Source organism: Hippocampus guttulatus, chromosome 13, assembly GCF_054856545.1.
Source record: "Hippocampus guttulatus isolate MCC_2025c chromosome 13, RoL_Hgut_1.0, whole genome shotgun sequence".
In the NCBI taxonomy this organism is placed as follows: domain Eukaryota; kingdom Metazoa; phylum Chordata; class Actinopteri; order Syngnathiformes; family Syngnathidae; genus Hippocampus; species Hippocampus guttulatus.
The window spans coordinates 9398909-9421885 of NC_141273.1; the positions used below are offsets into that span (position 1 = coordinate 9398909).

Here is a 22977-nt window from a genome sequence, read left to right on the forward strand (position 1 = left end):
GTTTTTGGACGAAATTTTTAGCCGAAAAAAACGACCATGTATAGTAAGGCGTTTTTAGCCGGAAAAAAAGACCATGTATAGTAAGGACTTTTAGCCGAAAAAAACCCAACCATGTATATAGTAAGGCGTTTTTGGACGAAATTTTTAGCCGAAAAAAACGACCATGTATAGTAAGGCGTTTTTAGCCGAAAAAAACTACCATGTATAGTAAGGCATTTTTGGATGAAATTTTTAGCCGAAAAAACCGACCATGTTTAGTAAGGCGTTTTTAGCCGATAAATGACCATGTATAGTAAGGCGTTTTTAGCCGAAAAAAACGACCATGTATAGAAGGCGTTTTTCGCCCGAAAAAAACGACCATTATAGTAAGGCGCTTTTAGCCCGAAAAAAAAACGACCATGTACAGCATAGTCAGGCGTTTTTAGCCGAAAAAAACGACCATGTATATAGTAAGGCCTTTTTAGCCGAAAAAAACGACCATGTAGTCATAGCCGAAAGAAAGGACCATGATTAATAATAGAACATAACTCTACTGCTGTATGTGGTGCTTTGGCTCAGTGGTACAGTGATGGAGTGCCACACTAGAGGTTGAGTGTTCGATACCTGGTTGTTGCAACGTCTACTCTATAACCACCATATGCAACTTATTTGAGGAAAAACACAAAACAACTCAAACGTTTATTGTGGTGGGTTAGCTCAGTGGTGGAAAGCTGAAGTCCCAAACCCAGCGGTTGGGTGTTCGATTCCCAGTGTTTGCAACGAGATCCCGTTTTCTTTAACCACTATTTGCAGCTTTATTGAAGAAAAAACAAAACAAACAAGAAGTTACGTAGTGGTGTGGCTCAGGGGTAGAGAAACTATGTCCCAAACTAACGGTTGGGTGTACAATCCCCAGAGGTTGCAACCATTTCCCTTCTTTCTTTGACCAACATGATAAGTAAGGCTTATTGAAGTTGTTTTTTGTATCTTAAGGCATTTTTCGCTGAAAAAAACGACCATGAATAGAAAGGCCTTTTTGGACGAAAAAAACGACCATGTATAGTAAGGCCTTATTGGACGAAAAAAACGACCATGTATAGTAAGAAGTTTTTAGCCGAAAAAAAACTACCATGTATAGTAAGGCGTTTTTAGCCGAAAAAAAACGATCATGTATCGTAAGGCGTTTTTAGCCCCAAAAAAACGACCATGTAGTCATAGCCAAAAGAAAGGACCATGATTAATAACACAACTCCACTGCTGTATGTGGTGCTTTGGCTCAGTGGTACAGTGATGGAGTGCCACACCAGAGGTTGAGTGTTCGATACCTGGTTGTTGCAACAATGTCTTGTTGCAACCATGTATAGTAGGGCGTTTTTGGACGCCTTACTATACTATGTCGTTTTTTTCGGGCTAATAACGCCTTACTATACTATGTCTTTTTTTTCGGCTAAAAACGCCTTACTATACTATGTCGTTTTTTTCGGCTAAAAACGCCTTACTATACTATGTCGTTTTTTCAGGCTAAAAACGCCTTACTATACTATGTCGTTTTTTTCGGGCTAAAAACGCCTTACTATACTATGTCGGGTTTTTTTGGGCTAAAAACGCCTTACTATACGATGTCGTTTTTTTCGGGCTAAAAACGCCTTACTATACTATGTCGTTTTTTTCGGCTAAAAACGGCTTACTATACTATGTCGTTTGTTTCGGCTAAAAACGCCTTACTATACTATGTGGTTTTTTTCGGGCTAAAAACGCGTTACTATACTATGTCGTTTTTTTCAGCTAAAAACGCCTTACTATATATACTATGTCGTTTTTTTCGGCCAAAAACGCCTTACCTTACTATGTCGTTTTTTTCGGGCTAAAAACGCCTTAATATAATATGTCGTTTTTTTCGGGCTAAAATCGCCTTACTATACTATGTCGTTTTTTTCGCCTAAAAACGCCTTACTATACTATGTCGTTTTTTTCGGATAAAAACGACTTACTCTCCATGGTCGTTTTTTTCGAGCTAAAAATGCCTTACTATACTATGTCGTTTTTTTCGGGCTAAAAACGCCTTACTATACTATGTCGTTTTTTTCGGGCTAATAACGCCTTACTATACTATGTCTTTTTTTTCGGCTAAAAACGCCTTACTATACTATGTCGTTTTTTTCGGCTAAAAACGCCTTACTATACTATGTCGTTTTTTCAGGCTAAAAACGCCTTACTATACTATGTCGTTTTTTTCGGGCTAAAAACGCCTTACTATACTATGTCGGGTTTTTTTGGGCTAAAAACGCCTTACTATACGATGTCGTTTTTTTCGGGCTAAAAACGCCTTACTATACTATGTCGTTTTTTTCGGCTAAAAACGGCTTACTATACTATGTCGTTTGTTTCGGCTAAAAACGCCTAACTATACTATGTGGTTTTTTTCGGGCTAAAAACGCGTTACTATACTATGTCGTTTTTTTCAGCTAAAAACGCCTTACTATATATACTATGTCGTTTTTTTCGGCCAAAAACGCCTTACCTTACTATGTCGTTTTTTTCGGGCTAAAAACGCCTTAATATAATATGTCGTTTTTTTCGGGCTAAAATCGCCTTACTATACTATGTCGTTTTTTTCGCCTAAAAACGCCTTACTATACTATGTCGTTTTTTTCGGATAAAAACGACTTACTCTCCATGGTCGTTTTTTTCGAGCTAAAAATGCCTTACTATACTATGTCGTTTTTTTCGTCCAAAAATGCCTTACTATACATGGTTGTTTTTTTCGGCTAAAAACGCCTTACTATACATGGTCGTTTTTTTCGGCTAAAAATTTCATCCAAAAACGCCTTACTATATACATGGTTGGGGTTTTTTCGGCTAAAAAGTCCTTACTATACATGGTCTTTTTTTCCCGGCTAAAAACGCCTTACTATACATGGTCGTTTTTTTCGGCAAAAATTTTTGTCCAAAAACGCCTTACTATCCATGGTCGTTTTTTTCGGCTAAAAATTTCGTCCAAAAACGCCTTACTATACATGGTCGTTTTTTTCCGCTAAAAACGCCTTACTATACATGGTCGTTTTTTTCGGCTAAAAACGCCTTACTATACCTAGTCGTTTTTTTCAGCTAAAACTTTCGTCCAAAAACGCCTTACTATATACATGGTCGTTTTTTTTCGGCTAAAAAGGCCTTACTATACATGGTCGTTTTTTTCGGCTAAAAACGCCTTACTATACCTAGTCGTTTTTTTCAGCTAAAAATTTCGTCCAAAAACGCCTTACTATATACATGGTCGGTTTTTTTCGTCCAAAAGGCCTTACTATACATGGTCATTTTTTTCGGCAAAAAATTTTGTCCAAAAACGCCTTACTATCCATGGTCGTTTTTTTCGGCTAAAACTTTCGTCCAAAAACGCCTTATTATACATGGTCGGTTTTTTCGGCTAAAAACGCCTTACTATACATGGTCGTTTTTTTCGGCTAAAAACGCCTTACTATACCTCGTAATTTTTTTCAGCTAAAAATTTCGTCCAAAAACGCCTTACTATATACATGGTCGGTTTTTTTCGGCTAAAAAGGCCTGACTATACTCTGTCGTTTTTTTCGGCTAAAAACGCCTTACTATACATGGTCGTTTTTTTCATCCAAAAAGGCCTTACTATACATGGTCGTTTTTTTCGGCTAAAAACGCCTTACTATACATGGTCTTTTTTTTCGGCTAAAAACGCCTTACTATATATACATGGTCGTTTTTTTCAGCTAAAAATATCGTCCAAAAACGCCTTACTATACATGGTCGTTTTTTTTCGGCTAAAAACGCCTTTCTATACATGGTCGTTTTTTTTTCGACTAAAAACGCCTTACTGTACATGGTCGCTTTTTTTCGGCTAAAAATTTCATCCAAAAACGCCTTACTATACATGGTCTTTTTTTTCGGCTAAAAACGCCTTACTATACATAGTCGTTGTTTTCGGTTAAAAATTTCGTCCAAAAATGCCTTACTATACATGGTCGGTTTTTTTCGTCCAAAAGGCCTTACTATAAATGGTCATTTTTTTCGGCTAAAAACGCCTTACTATACATAGTCGTTTTCTTCGGCTAAAAATTTCATCCAAAAATGCCTTACTATTTTTGGTCATTTTTTTCGGCTAAAAACGCCTTACTATACATGGTCGTTTTTTTCGGCAAAAAATTTTGTCCAAAAACGCCTTACTATCCATGGTCGTTTTTTTTCGGCTAAAAATTTCGTCCAAAAACGCCTTACTATACATGGTCGTTTTTTTCCGCTAAAAATGCCTTACTATATACATGGTCGGTTTTTTTCGGCTAAAAAGGCCTTACTATACCTAGTCGTTTTTTTCAGCTAAAGATTTCGTCCAAAAACGCCTTACTATATACATGGTCGGTTTTTTTCGTCCAAAAGGCCTTACTATACATGGTCATTTCTTTCGCCTAAAAATGCCTTACTATACATGGTCATTTTTTTCGGCTAAAAACGCCTTACTATACATGGTCATTTTTTTCGGCAAAATTTTTTGTCCAAAAACGCCTTACTATCCATGGTCGTTTTTTTCGGCTAAAAACGCCTTACTATACATGGTCGTTTTTTTCGGCTAAAAATGCCTTACTATACATGGTCGTTTTTTTCGGCTAAAAATTTCGTCCAAAAATGCCTTACTATACATGGTCGTTTTTTTCATCCAAAAAGGCCTTACTATACATGGTCGTTTTTTTCAGCTAAAAACGCCTTACTATATATACATGGTCGTTTTTTTCGGCTAAAAATTTCGTCCAAAAACGCCTTACTATACATGGTCGTTTTTTTCGGCTAAAAAGGCCTTACTATACATGGTCATTTTTTTCGGCAAAAAATTTTGTCCAAAAACGCCTTACTATCCATGGTCGTTTTTTTCGGCTAAAACTTTCGTCCAAAAACGCCTTATTATACATGGTCGGTTTTTTCGGCTAAAAACGCCTTACTATACATGGTCGTTTTTTTCGGCTAAAAACGCCTTACTATACCTCGTAATTTTTTTCAGCTAAAAATTTCGTCCAAAAACGCCTTACTATATACATGGTCGGTTTTTTTCGGCTAAAAAGGCCTGACTATACTCTGTCGTTTTTTTCGGCTAAAAACGCCTTACTATACATGGTCGTTTTTTTCATCCAAAAAGGCCTTACTATACATGGTCGTTTTTTTCGGCTAAAAACGCCTTACTATACATGGTCTTTTTTTTCGGCTAAAAACGCCTTACTATATATACATGGTCGTTTTTTTCAGCTAAAAATATCGTCCAAAAACGCCTTACTATACATGGTCGTTTTTTTTCGGCTAAAAACGCCTTTCTATACATGGTCGTTTTTTTTTCGACTAAAAACGCCTTACTGTACATGGTCGCTTTTTTTCGGCTAAAAATTTCATCCAAAAACGCCTTACTATACATGGTCTTTTTTTTCGGCTAAAAACGCCTTACTATACATAGTCGTTGTTTTCGGTTAAAAATTTCGTCCAAAAATGCCTTACTATACATGGTCGGTTTTTTTCGTCCAAAAGGCCTTACTATAAATGGTCATTTTTTTCGGCTAAAAACGCCTTACTATACATAGTCGTTTTCTTCGGCTAAAAATTTCATCCAAAAATGCCTTACTATTTTTGGTCATTTTTTTCGGCTAAAAACGCCTTACTATACATGGTCGTTTTTTTCGGCAAAAAATTTTGTCCAAAAACGCCTTACTATCCATGGTCGTTTTTTTTCGGCTAAAAATTTCGTCCAAAAACGCCTTACTATACATGGTCGTTTTTTTCCGCTAAAAATGCCTTACTATATACATGGTCGGTTTTTTTCGGCTAAAAAGGCCTTACTATACCTAGTCGTTTTTTTCAGCTAAAGATTTCGTCCAAAAACGCCTTACTATATACATGGTCGGTTTTTTTCGTCCAAAAGGCCTTACTATACATGGTCATTTCTTTCGCCTAAAAATGCCTTACTATACATGGTCATTTTTTTCGGCTAAAAACGCCTTACTATACATGGTCATTTTTTTCGGCAAAATTTTTTGTCCAAAAACGCCTTACTATCCATGGTCGTTTTTTTCGGCTAAAAACGCCTTACTATACATGGTCGTTTTTTTCGGCTAAAAATGCCTTACTATACATGGTCGTTTTTTTCGGCTAAAAATTTCGTCCAAAAATGCCTTACTATACATGGTCGTTTTTTTCATCCAAAAAGGCCTTACTATACATGGTCGTTTTTTTCAGCTAAAAACGCCTTACTATATATACATGGTCGTTTTTTTCGGCTAAAAATTTCGTCCAAAAACGCCTTACTATACATGGTCGTTTTTTTCGGCTAAAAACGCCTTTCTATACATGGTCGTTTTTTTTTTCGACTAAAAACGCCTTACTGTACATGGTCGTTTTGTTCGGCTAAAAATTTTGTCCAAAACTGCCTTTCTATAAATGGTCGTTTTTTTTCGGCCAAAAACAGCTTAGGCATAGAAAAAAAAGTAGTGTGTTTCCGGTAACATGAAATTTCAGCATAGGGTCTGTAGGTCGGACACATTTTTTTTAAATCTTTTTTTTTACCATCAAATATTTAAACAAAATAACCATAAAACATAAAACAAACATAAAACAAGAAGACATTGTACCCACACGCGCCACCTATTTAGTTTTCTCCTGCCTCTGCCAACGTCCTCCTCCGCCCTCAGTGTTTACTCGGCCCGTGGTGTTCATCAAATAGTTCACAGATTTTTTACCATACATCAATGGATGCTACTTTCTTAACACTATAGTGCGAGCATGCAACTGTAACACACAGAACGCGGTTTAAACTGTCGTCGCAGATCGTGGCCGCCGCCATGTTTCAATGTTGTTGACAGACGACAGGGCAAACGGCAAAAAAATGCCGACCGTAAAGTTTTTTTTCGACGTAGAAATTCTCGGTCGGTCGGGTTACCGGAAACACACTACTTTTTTTTCTAGACCTTACCATACATGGTCGTTTTTTTCGGCTAAAAATGCCTTTCTATACATGGTCGTTTTTTTCGTCGAAAAACGCCTTCTTTTCATGGTCTTTTTTTTCATCTAAAAACGCATTACTGTACATGGTCGTTTTTTTCTGTCACGTTGTGCGGTGGTGGTGGACCCCAAAAAGCAGGCAGGAGAGAGGAGCAGGGTGTATTTGAAGAAGTGTATTGATAAAACACAGAAAACTAAATCCTAAGCAAACAAAGTCCAAAGTAGCAAACAAAAACCATGACTGAAGCTCAAAACTATCAATAACAGAAACATGACCAGAAACATGACAAACAAACAAACAAACATGACAGCAGCAAAAAGCAACAATGACCCAACAATGGGTGGTCGGGCTGGGAGTCCTTTTAAAGCACTAATTACCCAATGACCAACAGGTGTGCAGCTGCACGGGGAGCACTACAGTGCCACCTGTTGGTCCCAAACCGATTCATGCCATTTTTGGCTAAAAACACCTTACTATACATGGTCCTTTTTTTTTCGGCTAAAAACGCCTTACTATATCTGGTCGGGGTTTTTTCGGCTAAAAACGCCTTATTATACATGGTCTTTTTTTTTCGGCTAAAAACGCATTAAGATAAGATAAGATATCCTTTATTAGTCCCACACTGGGGAAATTTACTATACAGAGTCGTTCTTTTCGGCTAAAAACGCATTACTATACATGGTCGTTTTTTTCGGCTAAAAACACCTTACTATTCATGGTCTTTTTTTTCCTCGAAAAACGCCTTACGAAACATGGTCGTTTTTTCGGCTAAAAACACCTTACTATTCATGGTCGTTTTTTTTTCGTCGAAAAACGCCTTACTACACATGGTCGTTTATTTCGTCTAAAACGCCTTACGAAACATGGTCGTTTTTTTCGTCTAAAAACGCCTTACTACACATGGTCGTTTTTTTGGGCTAAAAACGCCTTACTATACATGGTCGTTTTTTTCGGCTAAAAACGGCTCATCGTTCACTTCAAAGAGCCGGCTCTTTGTACCGGCTAGTTCGCGACTGACACATCACTTGTGAAAATGTAGGTGATTGAACAGTCAGAGGTGCTGCCAAAAAGAACCCTTTCTGCACTGAAATACAATGAAATTAATTTTGATTCCGTTTGCTGCAATACAAACCGGATATTTCTAACTTGACCATAAAGTTAATTTAAAACTTAGTACCTCAATTCAAAAACAAAATCTGACGTTGAAAAAAACGTTGTTTTGTATTTGTAAGACTGAATATGAAAATAAACAGAATTTAATTTTCAGTGAGGATCAAATACAGTTTCAAAGAAAAAAAAGTCTATTGTTTCAAATTCAGATTGTACAATTCAGATTCAGTTAAATCAGAGTAAAATATACAAATCCATCCATTATCCGAGCCACTGACCTTCAATTCATGTAATTCAAATTCAGTATAAACTATTTAAAAGTTATTCACGTTTAGTTTTTGGTGGCAAATATTCCGCCCCACAGCGTCACACCTAGTTTAGTTTTGGTTGTAAAGTGTCCTAGAGTGTCTTGAAAGACGCTTATACATGAAATGTATTATTATTATTATTATTATTATTATAAGAAATTTCAGGGGTTATTTTTACTGACCATTCATTGTTCATGACATGTACAAATATTTGTTTTCCTAACACACTGTCCATTCTTGTTTTGTTACAGTTCTTACAGCCGCTGTGAGACCTAACAGCCTAACATCTTGGGCCTCAGACCAGGAAATTGATGTCACAATCAAAAGATGGCTACATCTGGCTCCTGATCGGGATGGTGACAGAGAGCATGAGAAGAAAAGAGGACATGGAGAGCGCAACAATTTGATGGACAGAAAAATACCGTTCAAGAGTAAGCTGCATCCCAATTTGGACTTTGTGTTCACTGTTAAATAAAGAAAAGTGCATTTTTCCAGTGTATGTGGAGTTATATGTGAGGTTCACAAATTATGACAATAAACAAATTTTTGTAACAGTCGTTTTTGAGACTTTTTTTTAAATGTGGGTCAAATATGGCTCATGAAAGATGTGGCTTAGTTGAGGTTGAATTCAGGCTGATATCAGGAACCTGTTCTGGCCCAGCGTCGGGCCAGAGTAGGGCCAGATATGGTTTTACAATGCAGCTCAGATGTGGGCCGAATGCGGCCCACATCATGGATGCCAGAAGTGGGCCACTGCAGGACCGTCATTCATTGAGGTATGTGGGCCGAGTGTACGTGCCGTGTCTGCCCCAGAGCTGGGCCAGACGAATTTTGCTGACTGGGAAATGCTACAAAAGTCATATCTGTTTGTTTTGTTTTCAGCCCCAGCTGGAGTGGAGGGCGTTTCCCTTCAGGAGGCACACCTGTTCAGCACTTACAAATCAAGCCTATTCTATTTCGCACTTTGTCTGAGTCTGCATTTCTGGAATCCCAAAAACATTGTCCGGTTCGTACTCGAACCTGACAACATTTTCCCTCGAAATGACTTTTACAAAATTTTGTCAGCAAATTCTCTGTTCTATTGGTAGATCATTCTGATCAAATCAAATAATAAAATTCTTATTCCATTAGTCGTTTTTCTTTTCGTTTCTCTGTCAGCAGAATAGCTGCCAAATTATTGTGGATCTCCAAACAAACTAATCCAAATTAACAAATTTCAAAACATTTTTTCTGTCGGTCATGTTTTACGTAATTACGCATCATCAGACAATGACGACGTTATTTAGCAACAAATTCAACAGCTTCTAAGCACCGCTGGACTCACCAGTTTGTTCTGCTGCTCAAGAGCTAGCACCTCTTGACTTTTGAGCGTGTCATGAAGTACATTAATCTGAGAAATAGATAACGCGTTGTTAAAATGTTATAAGCCTCGACGTAGTTTACATTGACTACTTACCTCCTCGTCTTTTGCGGCCTCCCGCTTTAGCCAATTGTCGGTGGCTTCAAGGATTTCCTGCTCCGCGCGCGTCAGCTTGCCGACGAGTTCACTGTTGACACGCGCCAGCTGACCGCAGCTCTCGCGATACTCCGCGAGAGTCTGCTCGGTTAGCCGGAGTCTTACCTCCCGACGGGCAACATTCGTTTTGGCATTATCCAGGTCCAAGTCTTTGTCCGTTTTAGGCTCCCGTTTTCCACTCTTCTTACCTTTTCTGAGTTGAAGCAGGAAGCGCAAGTGAAGCTTTGTCACGAAATTGTGGCTAAAATAAGAACAAATATGCGCACTCACCCATTTTTTGTTGTTTTCATTTGGACTACTTTCTTCCTGTGCATTTTTTTTCTTTCTGAAAATGCTAACCGGTCGACAATACTCGTGCAGGTACGCTAATGGTGGTGCCAGCATATTCTGTGCAACCTGCTCTGACCAGTTGTGTACTGGTGTCGCCATGGAGACGCTGTCCCTCGAAGAAGGCTCACATTTCTCTGTAACACTATCCTGAAGAAGTGGTGGTCGCTTGTCACAATATGTCCTGAAGTCAGAGTAAAACAATTAAAATGACTGATTTCAATCCTATACAGTACTCATGTAAAAGTCCAGATAATGACATGGAGAAAAGTGCTGTTTTGGTCGCTTGGCACAAAACAAAAACAAAGGCATTTATTTATTACACAAGAGCTATCTAGTTGGCTCAGACTTTTATGCTAAAAACATGTTCCCATAAATGTGCTTATTTTGTGCCCGCGGGTGAGTTGAAAGGGGATCAAGGTTCTTTATCCACCACTCTAACAAATGTTGACAATTTTTATAAATGTTTTTTCTTCGCCAGAAATGTTTTGAATCACTCCAAATATATATTTAATTATGTTTCTCTGCCAGTGACATGTCGTGACAGGTAGAGCAGACTAAATGCTCTTTCTGTCATGTTTTGCGAGGTAGTAGTTGGAGGACCCCAAAAAGCTGGGAGGCAGGGAGGAGCAGGGTGGAGTGACAAAGATGTATTTAACAAAATTGCAAACAGGAATACACTGGAGAAACTAACTCAAAAAAACTCACTCAATTAAAGTCCAGAAAAACAAAAAGAAATCAAAGTAGCAAAAACCTAAGACAGAAAACAAAACATGACACGTGCACAGAGACACACAATGATCCGACACTGACTGTTCGGGCAGGGAGTCCTTTTTAACCACACGCTAATGAAACAATGACCAACAGGTGTGCCACTGCAGCAGAAGCCCTACAGTGCCACCTGTTGGTCCCAAACAGAACCACCCTAACACTTTCATTAGGCGGCGAAAGGTAACAATAGACCTGCGTGCCCACCTGCCGCCATTTTTACAACAGAATGAAGTCATGGCATCCTGCAAATATGTCAGCCTTGCGTTGAATTAAATGGGCACAGTCGACTGGGATGACATCTTCATTGGTTCAGAAGTCATACTTTTTGAGACATTTTTGTTGGGTGGTGTGTCGGTTTTTCTCATGCTCAGTAAAGCTTGTGAAACACTGTACGACGGGACCTCGCGGTTGTGTTGATGGAAACAAAAGGCATCGAATCCTAACCCGCTACATTCTCCATGTCATCTGATTCAGGGAGTGGGAAATGTCGGCCGTCGGCTGTTCATCAAACCATAAAGCGCACAAGATATTGCAAAAGTGTTGGGCGTAGCTACAGTTAAGTGGATCATATAGGGTTGTTCGGTGCTCGAGCATGGCGAACGGAGTTTGAAGACTAAATTTAAAGGTAATTACTATGACAGTGAGGAGAGAAAACTGAAATAACCCCAAACATTTCAAATCTGTCATTATCATTGGAATTGTAATGACAAGGTTTGGGCCTCTTCAGTGGACCTTTAGGGGTAGGACACCCACAAACATGGCATTCCTGAGGCCAACCTTGCAGCATATTAATGATATATTGCACTGTGTAGATTACAAAGCTGAGGTCCTTTCTTGCGCTTTACGGTTTCACTTAACTTGAAGCAAAATACCAACCCTGGTATTGAAACGACTTCTGCTCTAAAACACTGTTGGTAATGTGCTGCGTCATGCCATGGTGGCACACTTTTATAGGGCATCCGAACATGATTTACAGTCCCGAGTGGCACATTTCTAAAATAACTGGTGTAAATCTGCCCTTGGATGACATTTGACTTGGAGGGTGGCTCTATTACACGACTTTATAATTGAAACACCAGCCTTGGTGTGTGCCATTGAAAGCCGCCGATGACTCACAGCCTCGGTTGCCCGTAAGTGGGTCACTGCTATCTAAACAATGTTATAGTTTTCATTGCATGAGCGCATCCCTAGCAGCGTGTCGGAACCGCTGTGAAACATTCAAACGTATTTCAACAAAGCAAGTCATGTCTTGGACAATGTTGGTTTGTCGGCCTTATTGCAGAGTCATGCATGAAAGAGTCGAGAAAAATCTCCCTCTAAAGCAGAGGTGTCAAACATACGGCCCGTGGGCCAGAACCGACCCCCAAGGAGTTTTTATCAGGCCCGTAGGATCATTTAAAAGTGAAAAAATACATAAAAGTCACAGAATGAATATTTTAATAAGCTGCAATTCGTGGATCATCCTCTAGGGGAACACTGTTTTGATGCGAGTAGAAGACAGCTTTGTTTTGATCAGAGAAGAACTGAGACAGGCCCAACACAGCAGTAAAAGCCAGCTACCTAATCGCTAGCAAAATAGCATTAGCCTCAAAGGCGTATTCCGTCTGTGACTTTGTTAAATGATGCATGATGAAGGGGGCTGAACTTGTATGTCCCGAGAAGCGACAAGCTTTTGCCAATATTAGCCTGACGAGGAATAGTATACCAGCGAGGATTTTGGACCAATCAGCAGATTTAGACAGCCAATTGAAACAGAGAATCAAGTCATTCTGTCAAATGTTTTGTAAAAGATATGTTCATTAAATTTCAACATTTTCCTAATGATCTTGTGATTCTTTCTTCCAAAACAAAGGAAAGTCATGATATTTTGGTTATGTATAGCAGAGTATGGTATAATTTTAATGGTCCGGCCCACTTGACATTTATGGAGGCCGTATGTAGCCCACAATGTGAAATGAGTTTGACACCCCTGCTCGAAAGCTTGTTCTCCGTTTTGATGGCAATTTGTCCTTGTGAATTCCTCATCCACAAGATCACTTGAAAATCCCGAATCTCTCAAGTAGAACTCCCATAGAAGGTTCACAGAAGGAGCCTGTCATTTAGAACCCCCAGCACCGAAAACATGACCGTCTGGAGAAACAAATAAGACTTGGCAAGGTCTGACACCGACTGTGTTCGGTGATGCAGAGCAGATCATTCAGCTCGCAGACAGAAAGAGCTGAGTACCAAAAAGATATTCTCATCCTTATAATTTCTGAGCGTGATCGTGTTACATGTTAGCCACAATCACAGCGCAGATGCTGCATTTCAATGATATGTATGGAGACGTTGTCAGACGATGTTGTGGTTGGCCAAAATATTTTTAGTCGATTGGGGTTTTGGAGGTGACTTCCAGTTTGTGTTCATGGAACATGTCGCAACCTATGCGCCTTTTAATGTTTTGGACCTTTAAGGCGGAAAATTCAGACCACAATTATTATGTTTAAATGATGACTAGTCACATTTAATTAAATGTTGCCTTTTTTTTTCTTTGCAGGACATTTTCACTGTTCATGCGGTCGTGAGCAAGACGCCAATCTCGCACCCCGATCTCAAACGGCACAGCACTATTTCATCCATATGGAGCAGGTGTGAGCTGATTTCCTCATGAGGGATTATAATGACGACAATAAATTAATGACGCACACAGCTGTACTTCTCCAACACGTGTGACAGCGTTGCATATTGCTGTGAGGACGAGAGCCACGATCACAGTCAAATAAGGGTACATGGGCACACATCATTGAGAGGTCCTGCACATGTACGCTTTGATAGCGGCGAACGACCACTGCGGTGAACCACGGGCTTGAAAAAAGTAGCCACAGTATTTAGAGAAAAGGAAGGAGGAAGAGAGTCCAATATTTTTAGTTCAAATTACAGTGTTGGAACAGTGCTTTGCACAGTTGAGTGTCCTGGGAGGGGAATGGCATGATGGGGGAATGCTGATGCCAAGCCCCACCCCTCCCCACATATCGTCCTCTCCGTGGACTTCCTGCATTCTCGGCACCCTCGTGCGTGAGCTCTGCCCTCCCATTACCCTTGACTGCACACTTTCTCCCTCAGTCACCCACCACATGAGGTGAAAGAGTAAACCACATGTTAGGGCCGCCGAGGTTGGGATAGGGTCACTATGCAAGGGATGCTTCCATCGAAGTGATCTTCAGTCTCAGTTGCGCGGAAAAAAAAATTGATTGAGGTACGTGGCTTTCGCATCTGCGTGAGACTGCGGCGGGATGCGTTTGATCCGTGTGCTTCCCAAACATGGCAAGAAGAAGAAAAAGTGCCGCCGATACACTCGCAGCTCGGTTTGTGAGGGGACGCCAAACACTCGGGCTGCTTCATTCTCACGTGAAACGTGCCTTGTTGGCCAAAAATTTTGCCCGAGTGAGGGGAAAAAAAAAGCACGTGGTCGATCCAGATGAGTGGGAGTGAGATGATAACATTCTTTGAACTTTTTTTTGCCAGCTGGAGTGCAGATCTCATTTGCATGTAAGACTGTTGCACTTTTAATGTGGTGATTACTGCACGACTACGAAAAAGAGGTTAAATGGGGTTTTGGAGAATGTGTTTGATACAAGCCACTGAACAAAACCACACACTACCACGAAATATAGGGAGTCACATCTTATCCATCTATCGATGTATCTGTACAGCTGTCAGGGTTTGGCGTTATTTGGACCCAAATGCAAGCAAGCAGGTGGGCGAGACTGGCAAGCAAATGAAATCCAAAAATGATTTATTCAAAAGAACGAAAGGGCAAATAAAGATTCAAAGTACCAAAAACAACAAACACAAGGAAAAGAAAAACCTTCAACATGAACAACAAATAGACAAAAAAAAAAGACAGAAGGAGACATCCAGGAAGGTAAATACAAGCCAACTGACAAGACAACGAAGAACATTTAGACAAGACACCATCTGCTGACAGAGCTGATGGGAAGACACAAAGGATTTCGTTGATGAGCACATGTGGAAACAAAAGACATAAGAAACAGGACAAGAACCACGAGAAAAAAAAGACGTAACACAAAACCAAAACCAAATACAAATGGAAAAACACAGCTCATGACAGAAACTGTGTGTGTGTGTGTGTGTGTGCGTGTCCAACAATCATTCAAATCTTGTTCCAAACGAGCAGAAGTAAGGCATATTCTCTTCATCAAAGTGTCATATACAGTCATATCTCGGTTTTCAACCATAATCTGTTCCAGAAGGCTGTTCAAAAACCGAAACCATGCTCTTTAAAAAAAAAAAAATCTCTATTGAACATGTCTGCTCACAATGGAACGCTACACGAGGAAGTGTCACTTCCTTCACTTCCTTCTCAAGGCGAGAGGAGTCAAGTGACGCATTCAAGTGCGCTCAGTTTGTTCGAGAACCGATTTTCGGTCGTCATCCAAGGCATAAAAAATTCTAAATTTTTGGTCGAAAAACGATTTGGTCGAGAACAGAGACGTTAGAAAACCAAGGTTTGACTGTAGTTATATATTTCACCCACATATCCAAAGAAAAAAAAGTTGTCACCTCTTAAAATAATGACCAGAACATCCATGAATGAGACATTTAGGGTTTTTTTGTGTTTTGTCCTTGCTGCTGTTGCCTTCATGACTGGCGCACTTCAGCTCCAAACTAAACCCAAAGAATCATTCAAGCAAATGTGTGCACGTGTCCAAATACATTTGGAATGGCAGAATTTTAAACATAGTCGATAGTATATAAGAACTGCACATACTATTTTTTTTTTGCAGCGTTTCGCCCCTGTCCATTCTGACTTAGTTCTAACGCCCCCATGCCTTTCCTTTCCTAGATAGGGGTCCTCCACATCCAGTAAAGTTGAGGAGGGAAAACAGCTAGAAATAAGCACCCTCCTTTTCCTTTCAAGAGCGAGAGAGAGAGAGAGAGGGGGGGGGCGAAAAACCCCCAGAGAGGCAGGTAGTCTCCAGCTCTGCTTCCAACAAGAAAGGGGACTGGATGGAGTGGGGATGGACCGCCACAGGATTGGAGGATTGTTGCTCTCGGTGTGGCCCCTCGCCAAGCCCATATGTCTTTATATAGTGTAAACACACGAGGGGACGGTCCTGTGCGCGCATCCACTCTGCTGAGCACTCAACTTCGTACCAGCATCTTCCACTTGACCTCACCTCTGCTCTCCTCACGCCATGGCCGCGTCGAGCCATCTCCTCTCGCTCTTGCTGGTCCTCCTGGCGGGGAGCCTCGCGACCGAGGCGACCTACTACCGGCCCCACCGCTACTTCCCGCACTTCATCCGCTTCCGCCAGCCTCCCGCCCACATGGAAAACCACCTCCCGGAGGTCGTGAACCCGGCGCCGGCTCCCCGCCACCCCGGCGTGCCGAGGTATCCCGTCATCCCCCACGTCATCGACACGACACCCGAAGACATCCAGATCTTACCGGAGGCTATCCACCCGGAGCCCGAAGTCGTCCACCACCCGGAGCCCGAAGTCGTCCGATCGGCGCCCGAGCCTCACTACCGATCGGCGCCTCGAGTCAACTTGACCCGGGTCTTCTACGGTGTCATGTTCGACGCGGGCAGCACCGGCACCAGGATCCACATCTATAAATTCATTCAGAAAGACCCAGGTAATCCCCTCCGCCGTGCCCCAGATTTGCGCGCGTGTGTTAGCTCATCCATCCCCGGGCAAGTGTGCTTCTAAAAGTAGCTGAGGTTTGAGTTGTGGAGCAGGATGGATGTGACGTGATGCTTGTCTGAAAATATCCCCCAGCTGTCAAAGCGATTCGAGTGTTTCTTGTTCTCTTTTCTTTTGGTCTCTGTACAGTCACCGGTTCTCTGTTATATTGTTTCACTGATTATTTCCTTGTATTTATTTTTGTTTGTAATTCTTCTTCTCCTTGTAGTTGAGCTGCCAGTTCTGGACAACGAAATGTACCATGCAGTGAAACCTGGACTTTCTGCTTATAAAGACAACCCTGAGGAAGTATGCAGGATTTTTGTTTGCATTATTACTTACAGTGGTCAATGGACAGAATATCAATCATAATCTAATCGTGAGCCGTATCTAAAATTCAGAAAGATGGTGCTCAGGTTGGAATGAGCATGACGATATAACTACATGTACATTTTCAAACATGCAGTCCAACGAAAGAAAGAAATGAAAAAGAAATGAAGTGTAACTATCTCATACCGCCGGTCTGTAAAGGACGAGAGAGACTTCTAATAGCATGCCTTCACCATGATCTTCGAGAAATTACCCATCACCAAGTGCATTCTGAAATATATATAGGTACAATTTGTGCATAATCGCCACATTCACACAAAAAATACCTATTAACTCATTTAGTACCAGCCAATTCTGGACCCAGTCTGAAAAGACGTTTAAAAACGTCTTTGGAAGTGAATGGGTTAAGATATAACAAATATCCCCTCCACAATCACTATTGCTCGACCTACCGCACGTATGTAAATACAGTACTGTACATCTCTTACCCCCATACTCTGTGTCCAGCCTATTTGATACATTAAATGAAAAGTACAGTGCTGTCGTGTAAACCGCAGCAAGCTGCAGCAACAATTAATTGTTAAATTAATCCGATTAAAAACAAAACCAAGTAATATTATCCCGTAAAGCCACACAGTTGTTTTTGCTGCTCTTTCACTGGATCACATTGGATTGTGTAAGTGTATATTATCAGTGTGCACGTTGCACATCCCTTGGTATGTTCTCTGGGTTGGGTTCACACGCAAACACCAATTACACGAATGAGGCTTGCTGATGCAGCCGCATTCACCAACCCGGTTTTAATGATACCAAATTTTGCATTTGACCTTGTTCTAATACGGACACATGCTGTTGCTTCTGTAACTATAATTGCCATGTCCTCCCCAGGGCGGCAACACAGTGCGTCAATTGCTGAAGATAGCCAAGAAAACCGTGCCAGAGGAGGAGTGGAGGAGGACCCCGGTGGTCCTGAAGGCCACGGCGGGCCTGCGCCTGCTTCCCGAAGACAAAGCCGGCGCTCTTTTGAACGAGGTGAGGCACGCTCTCCCGCTGCCCTCAGACACTCTGGCACAAACGCAAGCCGCGCCGCCAAGGAGCGGGATGAGAAACCACTAAGTGCTTACAAGTGTCAGTGGGGTTAAAAAAAAAATGGAACAACTCTGCCCATTCAGCGGCTATGATGTTGCAAAAAACCTTAAAAAACAGCTGTTGTGGTGTTGTCATTTGAAGTATTCAATCCGCTACTGTTGCGGCTATGCTCGCAATTTACGGTACTTATTTTACTTTTGACACTGTCTAGCCTGATTTGTTTTTTTCATTTTGAAGTCTTGCAGAAATCACATCTGTGAACAGCTATAAAAGGTCAATCTATGATTGCAGGTGCGCCATGTTTTTCTCGAGTCTCCCTTCTATGTGCCAAGCAACAGTGTCACCATTATGAATGGAACAAATGAAGGTATGTTCTTGTATATACAGTATATATATATTTTTTTGCAAGAGGCATTTTAGCATTCTCATTGTGCATCGAAATGCGTCACTGCAGCAGTGTTGTAATCACAACTAATGTGGGTATTTGCACCCTCGTGTTGTTCCAGGAGTCCTGGCCTGGGTCACGGTGAACTTCCTTACAGGTAAGACATTGCTCGTGTTTTGCTATGTTGGTGTTAGTGGTCACAAAGCTCATATCGGAGTCTCGAATGTAGACTCAAGCCGGGGAGTGAAAAACGCTCGTCTCCTGTCTGAGGTCGCCAGCCTTTCCAAACAGCCGCGCAAAAAAAACGTGATGAATAGTCACGTTTTTTTTGGGACATACAGCGAATTGATTTTCAAAAACAACTGTAATATATATATGCATCTTTGGTTTTGATATTGATTGGTTTTTTTAACCATAGGCCACTTGTATTCCAACACAAAGAGGACAGTGGGCATCCTGGACTTGGGAGGAGGCTCTACACAAATCACCTTTCTTCCAAAGTCAAAGGTAAAAAATAAATAAATAAAATGATGGCACGTCTGATAATTCTACCGAAAGCTATCAATGAAACTGCACCGCTAAATGTTTGTTTCTGTCCACCAGAAAACTGTTGAATCTGCTCCCCATAGTTACATTGCCAAATTCAACTTGTTCAATAGTACCTATCAGCTCTACACACACAGGTAAGCGGTCAAGTTTGCTGCATTGTCACTTTAATGGGACATAAAAGTGATTAGTACAAGCTTCTAAAATCTTCCCATGATATCTTCACTTCATAGCTACCTTGGAAATGGACTGTATGCGGCTCGGTTGGCAACTCTTGGAGCACTGGGAGCTGATGGTATTGAATCTTAAAACCCATGATATAAAACTAGGAGGACCTTTTAATTGACAGAAGGGCTACTTGGCTTTTTTTTTCACATCTTAGGTATCGATTGGAAAGTCTTCACCAGTTCCTGCCTCCCAAAGAAGTTCCGAGAAGAAGTGACTTTTGGTGGAACCACTTACAAAGTCAGCGGAGTTCCAGATGGTAAGCCCAGTAAAATCCTTTTTTTTTCCGATAGCATAGCGCCATTGCACAACACACATGTTGCCTCTTCTACCTGAAATTGAAATGAAAAGAAAAGAGGCGGTTGCCTACACAAATAAGGCAGTTCGTCCCATACCACATTTGAAAAGCCAAAAGATGCCGGGCTTGTCCCTGAGTTTTTTTTTCCCACTTTTTTTTTTTTGTGCGTGCGAATGTAATGAGTGGCTCAATCTGGACCACTCACAATTATGCGGTAAAAATAGACAGACGGTCAAGGCAGCACTAACTGTCGCTCTTGTCAGCATATGGTCAGAGCGACACAAATGAGGCAGGCGTATTCGTGATGCTGGTTGACACTTTGGGGCTTCCCTTCGTATACAACGTGGTGGAACCCCGACTTTTCGTCTCGGGTTGAACCAAAACTGAAGCTACCGTACCGCCGTCGCACGCGGTTGATTTACCGGTACATGAATTGTCTCCAGGCTACGCGGGCTACAAGCTGTGCTACTACGAGGTGATGAGGGTCATCAAGGGAATCGTGCATCAGCCTTATGAGGTGAAAGGCAGCAGCGTGTTCTATGCTTTCTCCTACTACTTTGACAGAGCTGTGGAGTCCGGCCTCATTGGTGAGTTGGCGCTCACCGAGAATCACCTGCCACTGTCGGGAGTCGTTCTTGTCAAAAACGCGCATTTGACTTTGCCTCGCAGATGACAGCCGAGGCGGCGCAATCGAAGTCAGGGATTTTAAGAAGCGAGCCAAAGAGGGTGAGTAGATTTGAAAAGCGTCAACATGACCCGAAATAAATCGACATCTTATACCGCGCACACAAAGACGTGGCACAGTGCTTCCTGTCAGACTGAATTTATTGCTGTAAAATCCAACCGATTCTTTGCTAAAATAAGACAGAAATGTGCTTCATTATAGGGTAAACAATTTAAAACCTTCCTTCACAATGTGAAGTATGCGCAACCAGCGCAGAGCGTTCCCACTGAGAGGGGCTGTCGATGTTAAGTTTGGTCAAAGGGAGTTTGTATTGCGAGAGCCCCGCTCACATGGTCACAGAGTGTGGCTCACGCTGGGCCGACGACGACTGTGTGGCCGCGGCGGGAGGGCACCTGACAGCCACACACCAACGTCGCCCACTCTCAGCCTTCAGCCGACCCCCGATTTCGTACACTCGCACCCTTCTGTTTAGTACGACACCAAACAAAACACAAGGTGGCCTTTTAAATCATGTAGCAGTTGCAACCAGGAATCTGGCTCTGATGAAGATTTCCAAATAAATGGGACTTTATCCAAATTGGTCTCCAGAAACGAGGACTCGGCAAAATTGCCGACTTGGATGAAATCTGACTTCTTGCAAAAATATCACTTTGCAAATTCAATTGACACAGCGCACTACCGACCACGTGTCCAATGGGACCAATTCATTCCCAGCTGTCCATCATTGAATACAATCCAGCATATTTGTAAGCCTTCGACATGCTACGAGTACCCGCCCGAGTGTTTTGGGCTGCTGTAATTTCCGGTAACCTTCAACGCATTTGCAACCTTGAGACTGACCAAAAGTTGCTTCATGCGTTTGCAGTGTGCAACAAAATGACCCAATACCGTGCCATCAGCCCCTTCCTGTGCATGGACATGACGTACATCACCTGCTTGCTCAAGGAGGGCTTCGGCTTCAAGGACAACACCGTGCTGCAGGTACGTCACACCGCTGCGGGAAAAATATGACCACGATATTAACTTGATCGATTTCAACTCTTTTACCAGCTGGCCAAGAAGGTGAACAACGTGGAGACCAGTTGGGCCTTGGGCGCCACCTTCGACTACTTCAGGAACCTCAACATCCACTAAGGGCAGCTCAAGGGCAACGCAGTCAGCACTGAGAGGGACATTTTTGTCACTGCGGGGTTTCCCTCCCTCACAGACACACCCAGTTTCATCCTGCCCACCCTCCTCATCAGCCGGCAAACACCACCAGAGCTGTTTAAGACCAAAAAAAAAAAAAAAAATCACTATATTTTTATAAGGCCAGCTATTTCTACTGTACGTTGAGCCCATGACTGCTGGGCTGACTTTATTTTTGTAAAGCATCATTTTGGGTTACTAACGGGTGTTTGGAAACGTGTCCTCACCTTGCTGTCCAGTGTGCAGGGCCTAATTTGGAGTCACGGTGGTTTGTCCGCCGCCCGGTTGTGGGCCGCGCCGTACAAAACTACGTCATGGAAGTCTCGCTAGAGTCACTTATGTCTTAACGCTTTCTCTATTGTAGGCGCAAACAATTTCATGGAGAAATTTCCTTGAACGAGTTCGACGGCTTCTGCCATTCAATTTTGCACGCAACACTTTAATTGTAGACAACGTAGCCAATCATCATGACTCGGGAGGTCAAAGTTCACTCCCACAAAGCGCGTGTGTGTGTGGCCAGCTGCCACATGCGCGAAATGAATGCTTGTACTTTAACGTTCCCTGGACTGAACAGTCAGCGTCGATGGTGGCGAAATTGCAAAGCAGCCGTAGAACAACCTCTCATCGGGTGTAGTTAACAACATTAAGCTGAACTAAACGCAAATGATCAACCGCAGGATAAAGATGTGGCTTTTAAAAGTTGTGGAGATGTCGCTGATTCTTCAAAAGCACTCATAGATATTTCCTGATGCTTTTCTTGTGAACTGTACAAATATTTAAATACCTGAACATCTCTCTAATGTATTTAACAATGTTTATTTTTGGGCTTTTACCCCGGAATGCGCTTTCAACACTTTTACCCGACTGTCTTCTCACAGTATACAAAACGCTCTGTTGTATATATGCCAGTTACACTTCCCAAGAAGCGCTGTCAAATACAAGATACCCCCAAAACATTTTATGGCACAGTTGCTCAAGATGCTCATTAGTTGATTAACCTCATGCTTTTCGTATTTAAATTGTTTATTTCTTATTTTGTGAAATGCTTGTTGTACTAAAACCTCCAAGTGTGTGAATATGTTCCCCTCCTGTAGTAAATAAATAAAAAACATGTCATTGATCCACGCAAAAAATCATTCGGGTGGGTGAGGGGGTTATGTCTACATTGTCTATGTACAGTTCAGGTTGAGAAAATACTTGACCGGTGGAGTTGATATGATTTTACTTTTACATGCAGCAAAGGGCAAAACTATCCATCCATCCATTTTCTGATCCGCTTATCCTCACAAGGCACACACAGACAAACAACCATTCGGGCTCACAATCACACCAAGGGACAATTTGGAGTATTCAATTAGCCTGCCATGCATGTTTTCGGAATGTGGGAGGAAAACGGAGTACCGGATTGATTCTTTGATTTGAAGCAAATATTGTTGCAGTCCTTGATTGACACAAATGCAAAAATCTATTTTCTTTTCGGCCCCTCCCCCTCCAATGAGCCATAACTTCTTCTGACTGACATTTCATTCA

At 41.6% G+C, this 22977-nt stretch overlaps 2 protein-coding genes across 3 annotated transcripts in view; one reads left to right on the top strand and one right to left on the bottom strand.

Moving 5' to 3' along the window:
• LOC147196233 (basal body-orientation factor 1-like) overlaps positions 1-16592 on the bottom strand; it is a 29695-nt gene extending 13103 nt beyond the window's left edge. For both annotated transcript variants that reach the window (XM_086126890.1, XM_086126889.1), the window contains exons 1-4: positions 16466-16592; positions 10187-10427; positions 9857-10109; positions 9725-9790 (exon numbers count right to left, since the gene is read on the bottom strand). In XM_086126890.1, the coding sequence (XP_085983016.1) occupies positions 9725-9790; positions 9857-10109; positions 10187-10230 (363 nt within the window). In that variant the 5' untranslated portion in view covers positions 10231-10427; positions 16466-16592. The remainder of the gene's footprint in view (positions 1-9724; positions 9791-9856; positions 10110-10186; positions 10428-16465) is intronic.
• entpd5a (ectonucleoside triphosphate diphosphohydrolase 5a) lies at positions 16169-22567 on the top strand. Its single transcript, XM_086126888.1, has 13 exons — positions 16169-16654; positions 16931-17010; positions 17920-18063; positions 18412-18487; positions 18627-18662; positions 18924-19012; positions 19109-19188; positions 19285-19346; positions 19434-19535; positions 20018-20161; positions 20244-20300; positions 21125-21240; positions 21310-22567. The coding sequence occupies exons 1-13, from the start codon at positions 16213-16215 to the stop codon at positions 21391-21393; spliced, it is 1512 nt and encodes a 503-aa protein (XP_085983014.1). The 5' UTR covers positions 16169-16212; the 3' UTR covers positions 21394-22567.
• Positions 22568-22977: the final 410 nt, after the last annotated feature.